The sequence below is a fragment of the Prunus mume genome, linkage group LG5, assembly GCF_029339155.1.
Source record: "Prunus mume cultivar Tortuosa linkage group LG5, ASM2933915v1, whole genome shotgun sequence".
NCBI lineage: Eukaryota > Viridiplantae > Streptophyta > Magnoliopsida > Rosales > Rosaceae > Prunus > Prunus mume.
The window spans coordinates 28,006,588-28,025,395 of NC_142702.1; the positions used below are offsets into that span (position 1 = coordinate 28,006,588).

Here is an 18,808-nt window from a genome sequence, read left to right on the forward strand (position 1 = left end):
GTACAGCCGCGCGGCTATATTTTTCATTTAAAGAAAAAAACCGGAGTATAAAGGCGAGGCCGTACTATTTATATATATATGTTAGTATAGCCGCGCGGCTGTACTATTCATGGGAATAAAAAATTTAAAAACGGATTATAGCCGACCGGCTATACTATTAATTTCAGGAAAAAAATATATATTAAAAAATGGAGTATAACCGATCGGCTGTACTCTTTTAATATGGATTATCGGAGATAGGGCGAATGCCATGGATATTGTGAAAAAAAAGCCATGTGTGTGGTGGTGGTGGTGGTAATTTCAACCCTCGGTAGTCGGTATAGATATGCAATTATGAAGATCAGCTTGTTGATTTTGATTGGTGTGGGTAGTTTTGGGTCTGTGTATAAAGGAGTTCTTGATTTTGATGGAGCTCAGCTTGTTGCCATCAAGGTGTTTAACATGTTAAATCATGGAGCATCTAAGAGTTTCTTGGCCGAATGTGTGGCGTTAAGAAATATCAGGCATCGAAATCTCGTCAAGATTATAACGGCATGTTCAACTGTTGATTATCAAGGTAATGATTTCAAGGCTCTCGTGTATGAGTTAATGGACAATGGGAGCTTAGAAGAGTGGTTGCATTCGACTATTGAAACGAATGAGGAAACAGATGCACCCCAGAATTTAAATCTTTTCAGAGGCTAAACATCACCATTGACATTGCTTGTGCACTTGATCATCTTCATAACGATTGCGAAACACCAATAGTCCATTGTGATCTCAAGCCAAGCAATGTTCTCTTGGGCGCAGAGTTGACTGGACATGTTTCTGACTTTGGACTTGCAAGATTCCTTGCAAAATTAGCCGATAAGGCTTCAGCAAATCAAGCAAGTTCCATTGGCATAAAGGGATCGGTTGGCTATGCTGCTCCAGGTAAATATTCCCATATGCTTCACTGTTGCCTTTCTTTATCTTTTAACTTGGTTCTAATTACAATTAATTGATCATTTGCATCGACAGTTCATGTTCCATGCCCTCATTTCCACTCACATAATCAGTTACTCTTACTTTGTTGCATAATTCAAGAGAGCCATTTTATTTAGAATTGTGGTGACAATATTTTCTGATACTTCAACTGCAGAGTTTGGTATGGGAAGTGAAGTGTCGAAAAGTGGAGATGTCTACAGCTTTGGCATTCTCTCGTTAGAGATGTTTACGGGAAGGAGACCCACTGACCACATGTCTAGTGATGGCTTGAACCTTCATAATTCTGTGAAGACGGCTTTTCCCGATCGAGTCACAGAGATTGCAGATTTACTTCTTCAAGAAGGCAGCATCGAATCTCCCGAACAATACAGCGTTAAGGCTCAAAGAGTGGAGGAGTGCTTGAGTTTGATATTTAAACTTGGAATTGCATGTTCTGTTGAATCCCCCGCGAACCGAAAGGATATCAGTGATGTTGCATCTGAATTACATTCCATCAGGGATATGCTTCTTGGTTAGAAACTTTTCCTACTTTCCTACTCTATATATCAAGGAAAGAATCATTGGCGCCGGCTGCTTAAGGTTTGGTCATCTTTTTTGTTTTTTCTTCTGTTTTTTTTGCTGTTTGTTCTTACAGTTTCTTGTGAGGGATTTCACTGTGTTTGTTCAGCATATTATTATTATTATATTCTACTTGTGTAGATGAAATTATGAGGAAATCCAGAATCCTTGCAACCATGTGAGAGCTGAGCTGCCTATTGGCCAAGTTGATGAACCCGGCTTGTGAATTCTCCGTTAAACTTGTCTGCAATCAACTAAATTGTCAAAATAGAGATTTTATTATATAATAAATCAGGGAGTAAATGAAAAGGCTTACTAACCAGAAGTAAATGAAGAATCTTATCCAACCCTCTGGAAAAAGAGTTTTTTTGTTTGTTGTCCCAATGCTAAAGTAATCTTCTTGACTGAATCCCTTGTCAATAATGAAAAAACAGTCCCAGATCCAGCACTACTTCTTTTGATTTCAGTCTAGCAAGATAGTACATGAACTTCTGCTGTGATTTTGGATCATCCTTGTACCACAACAAGAGATGAAACCTGTACAACATGCATAGCTTTACGATGGAAACAATGGAACCACAAAGTTAGGAAGGGATGAGGTTCAATGGAGGAGATGGAACAAAATCAAGTGAAATGGCCTAAGGTTGCATGCACCCTATTAGTTAGTATTTCAGTACAAGATCATCAGCCTAAGAAGGTTGATTCACTAGTGACCTGCCACATGACTGTGAAAACAGTGTAATCCTAATTCCACGCCAACCAAAAGCTCATTATCTTTCAATTTCGAACTAACTTATGTCAGTTGCGGTACACCAAGAGGTACCCTTCCAAGATGTGGCATCCAGGGGTAGGCGCCAGGGAGCTAGGCGGCGTCTGGGCACCCTCCTAGGAAGCTCTAGGCTGACCTAGGCGGCCCTAGCGGGCTCTAGGCGGCCTAGGCGGCTGTAGGAAGGTCTAGGCGGCTCTAGGCGGGTCTGGGAGGGCGTTTTGCCATTGAGGCGTGGACGAAGGGCGGTTGAAGTGCGCAGGATCTGCTGCTTGTTAGGAAGAAAGACGCAGAGAGAGAGAGAGAGAGAGAGAGAGAGAAGGAGAAGGCGACTCTGGGAAGAAGAAGATATCTGACCTAATTTGTATATTTGAAACGTATAGCCGCGCGGCTATACTATTAATTTCAAGGAAAAAAAGGGGAGTATAAAGGCCCGGCCATACTATTTATATTTGAACCGTATAGCCGCCCGGCTATACTACTCATTGGAATAAATAAAAATTAAGAAGGAAGCGGCGATACTATTAATTTCAGGAAAAAAATAAAATAAAAAATGGAGTATAACCGCTCGGCTGTACTATTTTAATATGAGTATAACCGCCCGGCTGTACCCAATCCAATTCATTCAGCCAATTAATATTGCAAAACAAAGGATACGTCATCCATATTCAAAAACAAACATTCCAAAAGAAGCTTCAAAACGTCAACTTGAAATGCTGCTTAAAGGAACACATTCGTCATAACTGCATTTGACTGCAACGCTACCTTTCAACAATTTCTTCCTCCCTCTCTTTCCTGATTATTCCCATTATTACTTTGACCATTTATCACTCCCCAAAACTGTTCCCATTGCTCTCTCCAGTCTCCATTACTACCTAATGAAATTTATACATAATAAGTAGTCCCCTCCAAATGCTCAGATGCTTAATACATTCTCTATACTGATAAACATTTTTTTTTTGTCCATAATTATTTTATCTCCCTAATGTTTCTGCCCAAATCTGGTGATAAATAGGAAAACATAGGGTCAGACAAACAGTGATTCAGATAACAAGACCATTATAAGATGAAATTTAAAACAATCAATACATTGCAAGGCAACTCAGTAACATCATTACTAGCATGGAGATTCTAAAGGCAGACCCCCAAAAAAAAAACAGGTGAGATCACGCTTGAGAGAGAGAGAGAGAGAGAGAGAGAGAGAGAGAAAGTTCTAAAACCCAATAACAACCTTGAATTGCAGTCTGATCTGGTCCGACTGATGACATAACGACATCACTATCTTTTTTCTTGGCTTTTGGTTTTCTAGAAGATGGTGTAGATACGTCCTGCAATTTCATCTTCTAGATTAGGAAAAAAGGAAGGGGGAAAATGATTATCAACTGCCAAATAGATCCATACATACATTAGGAGGAATATCATTGAGCTGATTATGGTTAGTTGCACCATAGTATCTTTGATCATGTCTGGGTATAGCCATGGTGAGAAACATGAATAAAACCCGCGTATAGCCGCGCGGCTGTACTATTTATTTAAATAGAAGTCTATCGATTAGGCACCAACGTGTCAAAACGGCTATACTATTTTTTATAAAATTTAAAAAACCAAGTATAGCCGACCGGCTACAGTTTTTTAAAACTTTTTTTAAAGTACAGCCGAAGGGATATATTCCAAAAAAACTTTAAAATGACGTATAGCCGATCGGCTATACTATTTATGAAAAGAAAAAAAGAAGAGCCGCATTCCAAGTGTCAAAAGAGTATAGCCGTGCGGCTATACTATTTATTATTTTTTAAAAGGAACCGTCTAGGGATTGCCCACGTGTCAAATAAGTATAGCCACCGGCTATACTGTTTTATTTTTAAAAACCGAGTGCAGTCATCCAGCTATACCTTTTAAATATATTATATTTAAAGGGTTCAGCCGTGGGGGTATACAATATAAATATAATATTTAAATAGTATAGCCGCCCGGCTATACGATTTATTAAAGAAAAAATCGCTGCCTGGCTCGCTTCACTGAATCACGCTTCCCATCAAAATCTTCAAGTTGAAGGCCAAAAAAGGGGTGGGAATTCCTTATTGGAGCTCTCATGGCGCCTCCCAAGATATCAAAGAAAATCAAGAAAGATAGGAAATTCAAGAAAAACTTAAGCTGAAGAGTGACCACAAACTGGGAAGGGTCAGAACTGAGTTTGTGAACCAGTAGGTTTCTCAAACCAGAACTCATAAAATGTCTTGCAAACAATATCCTATGGAAGAGGAAAAGAATAAAAACTGCGACCTAGCCAAGGACAAACAAATGTTTATACTTATATTTTACATGTCGTCAATCCTTAATCCAATTCCAACACATTCATTGCTTCAGAATTACCTTTATACTTGATTCATCGTCACCAATACGGGAGATGATAGCAATGCAAGCTTTTGTAAATTCGGAGAAGTTTGCATTTGAAACGCACACATCTCATATGATTTTGATAGATCGTTTTCGAACACTTACTCCGATTCTCTCAGCAACCTACTCAAAATACTAAAAGAAAATGTGGAGAAGATGAAGCAAAATGCGTTAATAGAGAATCTACAAAGAACTTAGTAGGTTTAGATATCAATTGAGCACACCTTCAAACCAACATCAGGATGAGAAGCAATATGCCTCCCTACAAGTTCCAGTGCTGCTTCTCTGACAGAAATTACGGAATCACAAAACCTTCCTTCAACAGCCGATTGAACGCGTTTGTCTCCTAGCATCTGCGGATCAGCTTCTACAATTATACTGACCTGCTCAACATGTTAAGATATTAAGACATTAAATTCTGCCAACATAGCCATAAAATGAATTCTCAATTTCCATTTCAAGGATTAAAAGTCCAAAAATATATTTTTTCGCTTACCGCTCGTAAAGCCTTGGCCCTAATTACAGGTGAATTCTCCATTAAACTTGCCTGCAATCAACTAAATTGTCAAAATAGAGATTTTATTATATAATAAATCAGGGAGTAAATGGAAAGGCTTACTATCCAGAAGCAAATGAAGAATCTTGTCAAACCCTCTGGAAAAAGAGTTTTTTTGGTCCCAATGCTAAAGTAATCTTCTTGACTGAATCCCTTGTCAATAAAGAAAAAAGACACAAAGAACCTGCAAATAAATCGACTTCAAAATGGGAGCTGAAGCGGGATATTCAGGTAAATTCAATGTTGTCAGCAGAACAGTAACAAGATTCTCCATCATTACTTTCAACTCCGAAGCTTCCTGAGTCTTCGCACTAGGAAACCGTTGAAGTACACGAGTCCAAAAGTGGCAAGGAGGCCTAGGCGGCTCTAGGAGGCCCTAGGCGGCTCTAGGCGGCTCTAGGAAGGTCTAGGCGGGTCTAGGCGGCCCTAGGAGGGTCTGGGCGGGCGTTTTGCCGTTGAGGCGTGGACGAAGGGCAGGATCCGCTGCTTGTTAGGAAGAAAGACGAGAGAGAGAGAGAGAGAGATCGAGACAGAGAGAGGAAGGAGAAGGCGACGCTGGGAAGAAGAGGATATCTGCCTAATTTTTATACTCGAAACGTATAGCCGCTCGGCTATACTATTTGAAGGAAAAAACAAGGAATATAAATGCCCATACTATTTTTATATATTATATGTATATCTGAACAGTATATCCGCCCGGCTATACTATTCATTGGAATACATTTTTTTAAAAGGGGATTATCGCCGACCGGCCATACTATTAATTTCAGGAAAAAAATAAAATAAAAAATGGAGTATAACCGCGCGGCTGTACTCTTTTAATATGGATTATCGGAGATAGGGTTCAGCCGACCGCTCAGCTATACCTTTTAAATATATTATATTTAAAGGGTTCAGCCGTGGGGGTATACAATATAAATATAATATTTAAATAGTATAGCCAATATAATATTTAAATAGTATAGCCGTGCGGCTATACAATTTATTAAAGAAAAAAGGGTCAAAAAAGGCTATACAAACTTTACATTTCCTTCACTGCCTGGCTCGCTTCACTCAATCACGCTTCCCATCAAAATCTTCAAGTTGAAGGCCAAAAAAGGGGTGGGAATTCCTTATTGGAGCTCTCATGGCGCCTCCCAAGATATCAAAGAAAAGCAAGAAAGATAGGAAATTCAAGAAAAACTTAAGCTTGGTTCCGGTCGAGCCTAAAGCCGCAGACTCTGACTGGTGGGATAGTTTCTTCAACCCAAGGTTTTTCTTTTCACTAAGCTCGAGTCTCCAATTACTCGCTTCCTTTTTAATGGAACGCATTCTGATTACTTGTAGTTTTAACTAAATTATCTTTATATTTTGTTTATTTTGGAAAATCTATGATGCATAGACATCTAGAACAGGTGGCGGATTTTGTTCTGTAATGTTAAATTCAGTAATGATGTTCATAATTAGAGCTCAAACCTTATAAACTGTGCTTTTGTTGGTTAAATAGTTGGAAAAATGGAAACTACGCGCTAGGCGACCTTTTTATTTTCTTTTTTTCTTGACTTTAGCTAAATTATGAACTCGCTTCAATTTTTTATGGCTGCTATAAGAAAACTGGCGTTTGATTATGTGTTTTGCATCCTGAAAACTCAAAGATGTGGTCGAAAAGTTATTGTTATAGAGAGCAATAGAGATTTTAGTCTACAAAAGTAGTATGTAATTTATAAAAGCTTTTTGTATTTTGTATTTTGGTTTTTACCTATAATGACAATTTTTTTTTAATTAATGCCTGAATTTTCTGGTGGTTATATATTGTCATATAGGAAAGCTGAAGAAGGGGCTTAATCCAATGTCCTTTGGAGACCTTGTGTTTGTGTCTCCTTATCTGACAACAACTTTCAAAACTGGAGTTTAGCTCTCGCTGTAAGTAATTAACATAATTCTTTAGTTACTAATGTTGTTTAGGCCAGTTGATCACGAGAAAGAACATGTTGTATTGCAAACTGTTCTTAATTATAACAATTATTGGATTGTGGGTTTTCCTAATTGCTATGTGCAGGAAGGAATAGCAGTAGGGAGAAGCTTTTCCATGTTCAAGAATTACCACATTGATGGGAACAAAGAAATGATTGCCATTGGGATGATGAACATTGCTGGTTCTTGCACTTCTTGCTACCTCACCACAGGTTAATCACTCATCGTACACATTTAATACTAATTAAATTAAGGGGTTTAATCTTAATTAGATTCATTTCATGTTGCTAATTAAGCGAAATTTTTCATCAATTTTCAGGGCCGTTTTCCAGATCAGCTTAACTACAATGCAGGGATGCAAGACGGCAACGTCAAACGTTGTCATGGCAATTGCGGTTATGTTCACATTGTTGTTCCTCACTCCTCTATTCCATTACACTGCCTTGATTGTGCTGTCTGCTAATATAATAGCCGCCATGCTCGGCCTCATAAACTATGAAGCCACAATTCACCTCTGGAAGGTTGACACGTTTGACTTTGTTGTTTGCATGAGTGCACAATATATCAGTGTCGTTTTGGCAGCGTTGAAATCGGCCTAGTCTTAGCGGTATGTACGACTATATGTCACACCAGTAAAAAATTATTGTGTGTGACAATAACACCATATCAACAACTTAACATCACTTCTTAGAACTAATATTTCTTTTTTCTTGCGTGTAGGTTGCAATATCTGTTACCTGACCACAGGTTAATCACTCATCGTACACATTAATACTAATTAAATTAAAGGGTTAATTAGATTCATTTCATGTTGCTAATTAAGCGAAAAAAAAAATCATCAATTTTAGGGCCGTTTTCCAGATCAGCAGTTAACTACAATGCAGGATGCAAGACAGCAATGTCAAACATTGTCATGGCAATTGCGGTTATGTTCACGTTGTTGTTCCTCACTCCTTTGTTCCATTACACTGCCCTGGTTGTGCTGTCTGCTATTATAATAGCCGCCTTGCTTGGCCTCATGGACTATGAAGTCGCAATTGACCTCTGGAAGGTTGACACATTTGACTTTGTTGTCTACATGAGTGCCTGTATTGGCGTCTTTTTTTGGCAGCATTGAAATCAGCCTAGTCTTAGCAGTACGTACAACTATATGTCACACCAATAAAAAATTATTGTGTGACAATAACACCATATCAACAACTTAACATTACTTATTAGAACTAATATTTCTTCTTTCTTGTGTGTAGGTTCCAATATCTGTGATCAGGGTACTTTTGTTTGTGGCAAGGCCAAGGACTTTTGTTCAAGGAAACCTGAATTCCATGGTTTACAGAAATGTTGAGCAGTATCCCAATGCAAGCAATGTTCCTGGAATTCTCATACTGGAGATTGATGCTCCCATTTACTTTGCAAATACCAACTACTTAAGAAAAAGGTACTAAATTTAAAAATAACAATTTGGAAGTTGACCCAAAGTCCTACTTGTTTTCAGGATTACAAGGTGGATAAATGATGAGGAAGATAGGATCAAATCTGCAGGGGAAAGTAGCTTACAATATGTGATATTGGATATGACTGGTGATTAAGGGAAACAAATAGTGCATATATATATAAAGAAAATTAATGTGACATTTTTTACCCTGAAATTAATTTGTTTTCTGGTTTAATTTGCAGCTGTTGGAAACATGGACACAAGTGGGATAAGCATGTTTGAAGAGGTCAAAAAGCTTGTTGACAGAAGGGGGCTCCAGGTTCAAAAATCTGCAACAGTCTCTTTCAATTTGTCAAGTTTAGCTTGTACTGGCAAACCCGGGAAGCGAGGTGATGAAGAAGATGAACAAGTCAGAGTTGATTGAGAAAACATGTCAAGAATGGATTTATCTCACAGTTGCAGAGGCTGTTGCAGCATGCAACTTCATGCTTCACTCCACCAAGCCCAACCCTGGAAAATATCAAGAACCAGCTGCATGGAACAGCGTTTGATGGCTTTGGCCGGCTACAATGTGAATTTATGTATCAGAAAGCAATATCCACATAATTATGAAGACTCATTTGAATTAGGGAGAAATGATTGTTTCGATGGCGGATGAGTTTTCTTCAACCTTCATCAGTACAAAATTGGCTTCCTTATTTGTTCTGGATCAACGATAAAGCTGAATGATTGTTGCGATGGCGGATGAGTTTTCTTGAGATATAATGAATGAAACCAATAGAATCAATGGACCAAAGTTTACATGATCCAAAGTAATAGAATAGAAATCCCAATCCACAAACCAAAATGAAACCCCAAAAGTTCAATGTCGCTAGAGGACCAAAGTTGAAAAGTTTGTGCGGTTTCTTTCCAAGGAAGACATTGGTAAGAGCGGTATTTGACTCCAACGATGCCTTCACCAACTTCAAACCCTACAAGAGAGAGACATACACGTAAGACATTTAGCACTCTAAATAGATCACCAAGCCACTGATAAAGGGAGAGAAATGTATAGGACATGAAACCTCTTGCATGCCAAGATCAACCTCCTTAACTTGAAGAGCATCAATCCCTTTCACATTGAACTTTTGAAGCACTGCAACACTTGATTCGGTGGTCATTGGCTTCACATCCAAATTATCCATTATCATGTAAATAACACCACCCTTGACATAGCCTGCCTTAATATTGCTGGAGGTTGCTCCAGTAGGAGCAGATGGAGAAACATAAGACACCGGGGTGGAAATGTTACATGATCTGCACTGTGGACAAGGGATTCCATGGGTCTCAGAAATACGGTTACTGCACCTCACACAAATGTAGAACAATTTAGAAAGATTCGAGTCATTGTTGGTTGGCAATGGCAATTGAAGGATATTGGCAGCAGAAATTGTTGTTTTGGGTTTGAGCAGGGTGTCCTTAAGCTTGAGTGGCAAGTATGAGTTGACACTAAGACTTTCGGCACTCTGGTAAAGGTTGCCTAAGCAACCAACCATGACATCAGTTGAGAGGAGCCTAGTAACAGTTGCAACATGCAAAGACAGAAAACTGAAAAGGAAATCAACAACTTCCTTGCTTGCTTCAGCAAACAGAACTTTGTGGCTTGTTGTGTCAATCAGAAGCTTCAAACTCACGCTAGTGCTGTTGGTGGTAGCCATTGAGGGGATATTAAGGACAGAGAAGAAGGAGCATGTGCTTAAGCCTTCAAAAAGACCTATTTATAAGCTTCACAAAAAAGTATGTATCCTAAATTCAAAATTATTCAAAATGGCAATGGTGAATGGATCAAGAAGGTGGAGGGTCACCTTGGAGTCTGCATCAACAGTCGACCACAAAGCAACTCTACATATACAAATCTGTCATTACCTATCCTATACATAGGGAATATAATCTACAGATGAGTGAATAAATATGTATTTATTTCCACTAGTTTGCATTCATTAACTAAACCAACAGCCAGATTTACAATTAGTTTTTTTTTTTTTTGTGTTTGCCTTTTCATATTAATTGTATTGTATCTTCAGACTTCACTAGTTTAGAGGCAAAAGACAGAGAAAAAGCCAACTAACAGGTCCATGCTCCCTTCAGCAAACAGAATTTTGTGGCTTTTTTACATGGACTAGGAGTTTCACCTTATTTTTGGTGATTGCCATTGATGACGTCAAGAAGACTGATCCATAATTACATGGACGAGTTTATTCTTTGGAATGGATGATGAACTTCATAGATCAAGTAAGAGGAGAGAAATGTGATAGATAAAGAGAGAGAAGATAGTAGATCACTAGAACATGTAATTTTGTCACACGTACGCGTGAGTATGGATTAATCTGGTGTGAAAAATAGGAGGAGCTGTAATGCAAGGCATCAAAAAGCTTTTATAAGCCTGCAAACTGCCACTTTAGAAACAGAACTACATTTGATGTGTTTAGAAATTGAAGTAAGAATTTGTGTGACATGACAAGGGTTTGAGTTGCAAGGTGTCCGTGTTAGTTAACCATAGGTTTCATGCAAATGTTAACCACCAATATGCAAAGACAGAAGAGTGAAAAGAAAATCAACAACTTATTTGCTTGCTTGTAACTCTTTGTGCAAAGAGGACAGAGAACTGCCCAAATGGAAAAAAAACAGAGAACTGTTATAAAAGTTGGTCTCCTGCCAACTGGTTTGAGATTTGATCATGCCGAAAAGAAACTAAGAAATGGAGGCACAAAACATAAAATCAACAGAAAAACCAAAAACAAAACAGTGCAAATGCCTTAGAGAATCAGTGCTTCATAAAGTCCACATTTATCCCTGCGGAGCAGTGTAGATGAGCAAGTTTACTTCAGCCGCACGATCGGTTCTCCTTGTTCATTTTTGTATCAACGACAGTGCAAAAGGATCATTGGGAAAGCAGATTGGTTTCCTTGGACTTGTTGGGTCGTTTTTACCATATCTTGCGGTATAATATTTGTTACCAATAAGATCAGAGGGCCAACGTTGAAATAATCCAATGTAAGCCAATACAGTCAATGTCAATCCACAAACTAAAATGAACCTCCAAAAGCTCAATTTCTTTAGAGGACCAAAGTTGAAACCTTCACACACTTTATTACCGAGGAAAACATTTGTAAGAGCGGTTTTTGACTCCAATGATGCCTTCACCAACTTCAAACCCTAAGAAGCAAAAGCAAAAACAAAATATGTAGTATCAATCAATAGACACAGATAGAGAACATTATTTATTGTAAACAAAAAAAATTTCACAAAAGATATCAAACCTCTTCAATGTCAAGATCAACCACCTTCTCTTCAAAAGCATCAACCGTCTTAAAGTTCAACGCTTTAAGCAATGTGATACTTGATACAGTAGACATAGGCTTCACTTCCAAATCATCCATTATCATGTACATAATGTAGCTCTTGACGTATCCGCTCTTAATATTGCCAGACATCACTCCAGTAGGTTCGGTGGAGGAGCAACATAAAACACTGGTGGATATTTTGAGTGAAATGCACGTTGGACAAGTTGTTACAGGACTATCGAAATATGGCGTTTGCAATTTGCAGAGGTAGAACCATTTAGGGGCATTCGAGTCATTGTTGGCTGGCAAATGAAGGATGTTAGCCCCAGAAATTGTTGTCTTGGGTTTGGTAGTCTTTGTTAAGATTGGGTTGCATGTATGTGTCACTGAGATTTTCGAGGCTCTCATAAAGTTTGCCTAAGCAACCAACCATGCCACCATTAGAGAGGAGGAGCCTAGTCACAGTTGCAACATGCAAGGACAGAAGAGCGAAGAGAAAATCCACAACTTCCTTGCTTGCTTCAGCAAACAGAACTTTGTTGCTTTTTGTGTCAATCAGGATAGCTTCAAACTCACAGTAGCGCTGTTGGTGGTAGCCATTCAGGCAATATTGAGGACAGAGAAGGGCAGCATATGCTTATTAAGCGTTTAAATAAAAGACCCATTTATAGGCTTGGATGGAATGGTGAATGGATCATGAAGTAGGAGGGTCACCTTGGACCCTGCATTAGTCGACCACAAAGCTGTTGGTTTTGGTATATTAAAAGCTTTATGCAGAAGAGAGAAGAAAAACCAGAGAGAATGAGAAAATGTTCTGTATTTTTCTATATACAGGTCTGAGCAAAAACCTGCTCTCATATACATGACATAAGATGCCAAAATCAGGATCCTATATTTTAGGATACAAGGACTCATCTTCTACCATTCATAATGATTGGAGGCTACGATTCTTACACCTAGGCTAGAGTCATAACATAGTACGGCTAAGAAACAGACAAAAAAACCAGTGTAGAAATTATCCCAAAATAGCTAGAGTAGCTACTGGCTACTTCCCAAAGGAAAGTTCTTCAATTCTTCATTCTTCTCAAGAACAATCTGCAGGATTGTCATCTGCATTTCTTATTAAGCTCGTTGAGTAGCTTAATTCTCAACAGCCTCTCCTAAGCTGCCTTCATGGCTTAACTCCAAGTTTCAACCTTAGTTGATTAAATCTGTCTTTAGGCAAAGATTGCCTTTGTAAAAATATCTGCAAGTTGTTCTTCACTACTGCAGAATTTCATGTCAATCACTTCCTCTTGTAGAGCCTTCCTTATGAAATGATACCTCCTGTTTATGTGTCTAGTCCTTTGATGAAAAACTGGATTCTTGGCCATAGAAATTGCTGACATATTGTCACAGAAAAGAGGTGTTGCCTCAGTTTGCATTTCACCAAAATCATCAAGGACAAACCTTAACCAAATAGCCTGTGCTATTGCCTCGATCTTGAGACATACTCAGCTTCAGCTGATAGTGCCACTGTATTTTGTTTCACAGAGGCCCAAGAGAATGCTCCACTTCCAAAGCTGAATGCATAGCCAGAAGTGCTCCTGCTATCATCCTCACTACCTGCCCAATCTGCATCACAGAATCCAATGAGAATTGCAGACTTATCCTTCACATACTCAATGCCATAGTTGAGAGTTCCTTGCACATATCTTAGGACCCTTCTTGCAACTCCCATATGCTTCTTTGTAGGACTAGTCATAAACCTTGACAGCAAACTGGCAGCATACATCAAATCTGGTCTAGTTGCTGTTAAGTATAGTAGACTTCCTACTATCTTTCCAGTAGAGTCCTTCATCAGCTAAGTCACTTCCATCCACTTTCTTGAGTCTCTCACCAGTAGGCAATGGAATGGATACTGGTTTGCAATCTTCAAGCCCAAACTTCACAAGCAAGGATTTGGCATACTTGCTTTGATGAATGAAAACCCCTTGATCAGTTTGTAGTATTCCCATGCCCAAGAAGTGATGAAGGAGTCCAAGGTCTGACATTTCATATCTCTGCATCATCTCCCTTTTAAACTCAGCAAGCATCCTCTCACTGTTTCCAGTATAAACAATGTCATCAACATAGATTGAGACAATGATTAAACCTCCTTCATTATCAGATCTAGTGTACAGAGTAGCTTCACTAATGCTTCTTTTGAACTTGCACATAGATAAATATGCATCAATCTCACTGTACCAGGCTCTAGGAGCCTGCTTAAGTCCATACAAGGCTTTTTTCAGCTTGTAAACCTTGTGACTTGCATTTTTCAGTTCAAAACCCTCAGGCTGCTCTACATATACTTCCTCATCAAGCACACCATTTAGGAATGCTGACTTGACATCTAACTGAAACAACTTCCATCCTTTTTGTGCTGCAAGAGCAATGAGAGTTCGAATTGTGTCTAACCTTGCAACTGGTGCAAAGGTTTCATTGTAGTCAATTCCAGGTTTCTGTGCATACCCTTTTGCTACAAGTCTGGCCTTATGTTTTTGAACTGTTCCATCCAAATTAAGCTTGGTTTTAAACACCCACTTCACACCTATAACAGGTTTATCTGCTGGTCTCTCAACCAATTCCCAGGTATTGTTCTTCTCTATCATTTCCAACTCAGCATTCATAGCTTCTTGCCAAGCTAAATCACCAGCTGCTTCTTGATAGTTCTCTGGTTCAATGATACACATGTGGCATCTTGCATATATGTCTTCCAGAGTTCTCAACTTCACTGGAGTAGAGCTAGGTGTAGAAGCTTGACTGTTATTTCCTAAAACACCAATTGTGTTTGAGTGAGAGCTGCCACCATTATCAAACTGAGTTGTTTCAGTTTGTTCTTCACCAAATTCAGTTTCTATTTCATTTCCTCCAAGGTTGAATGGTATTGAACAGATTCCTCTTGATCACTCTTCCAATTCCATGCCTTGTCCTCATTGAAAATTACACTCCTTGAGAGCACAATTTTTTTAGATTGCAAGTCATACACTCTATAACCATTTTCACAGCTTCCATATCCCATAAAAACTCCCTTTCTAGCCTTGTCATCAAACTTCTGCCTCAAGGGTGATGGAACATGAGTATAACAGATACAACCAAACACTTTCAGATGCTTGATTCCTGGCTTTCTTCCTGTGAATGCTTCAAATGGTGTTTTACTTAGCACAGATGTTGTAAAACATCATTTTGAAACACAACTTACAGCTTCTGCCCAAAAAATCACAGGGATTCCTTTCTCTGTCATCATGGATCTTGCCATCTCACATATTGTTCTATTTCTCCTCTCAGCAACTCCATTTTGCTGAGGAGAGTAGGCAATGGTTAATTGCCTCTCCATTCCCATGCTTGTACAGAATTCTTGAAACTCATGTGAGGTATATTCACCACCTCTATCACTCCTTAGTTTTTTCAAACTAAATCCACTTTGCAATTCAACAAAGGCTTTGAATTTCTTGAACACATTAAAGGTATCAGATTTGTTTCTGAGAAAGTATACCCAGCACATTCTTGAAAAATCATCAATGAATGTGATGAAGTACCTATTTCCACCAATTGACTCATTTTGCATTGGTCCACACAAGTCTGTGTGCACTAATTCCAGTGGACAACTTGCTCTCCATGCTCCCTCTTTGTCAAACTTCTCTCTGTGATGTTTTCCTGAAACACAACCTTCACACACATCCTTCATTTCGGTTAACACAGGTAGTCCAGCCACCATTTCCATCTGCTGCATTTTTTTCATGCTAACAAAATTCAAATGTCTAAGTCTTCTATGCCAGATCCAAGAATCTTCAATCACTGATGCTTTTCTAGCTGCAGCTGTCATAGATTCTAGTGAGAGAGGGAAGCATCTATTTCCTCCCATGACCACTTTAGCTACAACATTGTTGAGGCTGCCATCATCAAAAATAACAGCCATGTTACCCCCAAATAGGATATAGTAACCATGCTCCATCATTTGGCCTACACTCAATAGATTCTCATCCAAGCCCGGAACAAGCAACACTTCATGTATATACCTTCTCCCATGTTGAGTTTCAACTACTAGAGTGCCTTTCCAGATGCTTGTACAAGATCTCCAGTGCCCATTTTAACTTTGCAAGTCACAGTCCTGTCAATGTTTATTAACACAGACTCTTGAGAAGTCATGTGGTTGCTGCAGGCGCTGTCCACAAACCATACACTTCCATTTTTCACACTTGCAGAGTGGCAAGCATAGAACATGGTGCCTGTGATTACCTCTTCCTCCTTTGCACAGTTAGCCACCTGCTTGTTGCCTTCACAGTCTTTTGCAGTATGACCAAACCTATTACATTTTCCACATCTAGGTTTGCCTTTGTGCCTGCACACACCAAAATGATACTTTTGACAGACTTGGCATTGTGGTTTCACACTTCCTTGACTGCTGCTACCTTGCTTGTTCTGAGAATTAAAACTATTGTTCCAATTTCCTCCAGCATTGTTATTCCAGCTTGAGCCATTGTTATTTTGAGACCAATTTGATCCCTTTTTGTCTTGTCCCTGCCACTTTTGATTTGGTCTACTCTGTGAGCCCTTATTAGAGCCATGAACTTGGTTATTTCCAACCTTGAGACTACTAAAAGCTCTCTCAGTTCCAGCCACTTTATCTCTTTCATCATGCAGGTCTTCCCTTTTATCATAAACCTTGACAGATGCAATAACTTCTTCAACTCTAAGAACATCAAGATCTCGAGTTTCTTCAATGATAGACACAATGGACTTATATTTTCTACTTAGACTCATCAAAAGTTTTTGCACAATTCTTGTTTCAGTCACATCTTCACCAAGAGATTTCAGATTATTCACAGTTCCAAAAAATCTAGCCAAATAGCTATCTAAGCTTTCACCATCAGTCATTCTCATATACTCAAAATCTGCTCTAACAGCTTGAAGTTTTACAGCTCTTACCTTTTATCTCCTCTGAACTCTCTCCTCAAGACATCCCAAGCTCCTTTTGCAGTCTTTTCATTTCTGATGCGAGGGAAGAGCTCATCTTAAGGCTCCTTGAATGAGACTCTGTGCCTTGGCATTTTGATTCTGTCTTCTCTGGAGATAGTAGGTGCTTCACTGAATTTGCTCAGCTTCACTTCCTTCACCTCCAGAGTCTTCTTCCTCCTCAATAACTGGCTGAGGTTGTACTCCGACCTCAACTACATCCCATAGATCATGTGCTATGAGGATGGTCTCCATTTTGACAGCCCAAAAATCATAGTTTGCACCATCAAACTGTGGAGTTCGTAGATCTCCACCTGAAGAACCTGATCCCACCATTTTCCTAGTGAGTCTTAGTGAACCAAACAATAAAAGAGCAACCTTTATCCCTTTTGGGAATTTTTCAGAAAGCTCTCTCTCTCACAGCTCACGCCCCTCTCGATTCAGACCGAGCTCGATACCATGTTGGTTTTTGGTATATTAAAAACGTTTATGTAAGAGAGAAGAAAAACCAGAGAGAATGAGAAAATGTTCTGTATTTTTCTATATACAGGTCTGAGCAAAAACCTGCTCTCATATACATGACATAAGATGCCAAAATCAGGATCCTATATTTTAGGATACAAGGACTCATCTCCTACCATTCATAATGATTGGAGGCTACGATTCTTACACCTAGGCTAGAGTCTGTTAACATAGTACAGCTAAGAAACAGACAAAAAAACCAGCTGTAGAAATTATCCCAAAATAGCTAGAGTAGCTAACGGCTACTTCCCAAAAGGGAAAGTTCTTCAATTCTTCATTCTTCTCAGGAACAATCTGCAGGATTGTCATCTGCAGTTTCTTATTAAGCTCAGTGAGTAGCTTAATTCTCAACAAAAGCCAACTCTACAGGTACAAATCTGTCATTACCTATATATAGGGAATATAGTTTACAGATGGGTGAATAAATGTGTCTTTGTTACCAATATAACATTTCCATCAACTAGGCTACATTTCCAATTTCTTTTTGTCATCTCAAGGGTCGCCTTATAGTTCTGGTGAAGCAATATACATCTTGAGGGACTATAGTTCCTCTGCAGCGTGGACAAATAGCTTAGGGTTGTCTCGAGACATATCAGCAGGTCGCTGTAACTTCGGCGGGCCTTTGGATCATCGTTGGTCAAAATCAAGTACATTAGCTCCAGCAGAAAGTGTCGTAGGTTTCAGCAAGGCCTCGTCCTTGTTAGTAGCAGGTTGTAGTATGTGTCACTGAGATTTTCAATGCTCTATTGTAAAGTTTGACTAAGCTTCCACCCATGTCATCCACGAGTTTAGTGGCAATGCCTAGAGGCAAAAGACAAGACTAAAAGCAAATCCCCAAAGTGCTTTCCCCCTTCAGAAAGAGAACTTTGTGGCCTTTTACAAGTACTTAATTTTGACAATTGCCATTGATGCCGTCAAGAAGACTGATCAATAATTTTATTTGAAAAGCCTGAAGTGAGGTCATGAGTGCGGTTGATGGATAATATATTTACCCCACAACTAGGATTGTTGTTTTTATCTCATTAATTATCATCCTCTGGTTCAGGATTTATCTTCAATAATTACATGATTAATAGATCATTATAAGGCTGCTTTTGAAGATGAGAATTCCTTATTTCACAAATGATAATCCGTATAGACGAGAACAAATTGGCTTATAAGATTTATTTCATTCATATGACTGGGATTTTGATCTTGGACTGACTAAACATGGATCTTAATAGCTCAATTTAATTATAAATTGTATTGATCAAATCCATTCAAGCATCCAAAACCAGACAAAATTGATGAATCAAATATTCTCCCTGATTTTGATGAGAGTGCTCAATGCAATCAAATTGTTACAACTTACAACCATTTTC

General features: G+C 38.9%; 3 protein-coding genes, 1 long non-coding RNA gene and 2 pseudogenes across 5 annotated transcripts; 2 read left to right on the top strand and 4 right to left on the bottom strand.

The window, feature by feature from the left end:
* The first annotated feature begins 555 nt into the window (after positions 1–555).
* LOC148917497 (putative LRR receptor-like serine/threonine-protein kinase At3g47570) lies at positions 556–1,652 on the top strand (annotated as a pseudogene).
* Positions 1,653–4,400: 2,748 nt separating this feature from the next.
* LOC103333341 (uncharacterized) lies at positions 4,401–5,784 on the bottom strand. Of its 2 annotated transcripts, XR_016126648.1 has the most exons (5): positions 5,524–5,784; positions 5,307–5,427; positions 5,184–5,234; positions 4,912–5,070; positions 4,401–4,822 (listed from the first exon to the last, which is right to left on the bottom strand). It is a non-coding gene; the product is annotated as an uncharacterized LOC103333341 (long non-coding RNA). The 2 variants fall into 2 exon arrangements; XR_016126647.1 differs by having other exon boundaries at positions 5,307–5,784.
* A 585-nt stretch (positions 5,785–6,369) lies between these two features.
* Positions 6,370–9,358, top strand: LOC148917498 (sulfate transporter 3.1-like; annotated as a pseudogene).
* On the bottom strand, positions 9,324–10,325 carry LOC148917499 (uncharacterized). The gene is made up of 2 exons (XM_089052456.1): positions 9,693–10,325; positions 9,324–9,599 (listed from the first exon to the last, which is right to left on the bottom strand). The coding sequence occupies exons 1-2, from the start codon at positions 10,323–10,325 to the stop codon at positions 9,324–9,326; spliced, it is 909 nt and encodes a 302-aa protein (XP_088908582.1).
* Positions 10,326–11,517: 1,192 nt separating this feature from the next.
* On the bottom strand, positions 11,518–12,507 carry LOC148917500 (uncharacterized). The gene is made up of 2 exons (XM_089052458.1): positions 11,928–12,507; positions 11,518–11,823 (listed from the first exon to the last, which is right to left on the bottom strand). Exons 1-2 carry the CDS (start codon positions 12,357–12,359, stop codon positions 11,518–11,520), a joined length of 738 nt encoding a protein of 245 aa, XP_088908584.1. The 5' UTR covers positions 12,360–12,507.
* Positions 12,508–16,013: 3,506 nt separating this feature from the next.
* On the bottom strand, positions 16,014–17,261 carry LOC148917501 (uncharacterized). Its single transcript, XM_089052459.1, has 2 exons — positions 17,087–17,261; positions 16,014–16,864 (listed from the first exon to the last, which is right to left on the bottom strand). The coding sequence occupies exons 1-2, from the start codon at positions 17,259–17,261 to the stop codon at positions 16,014–16,016; spliced, it is 1,026 nt and encodes a 341-aa protein (XP_088908585.1).
* Positions 17,262–18,808: the final 1,547 nt, after the last annotated feature.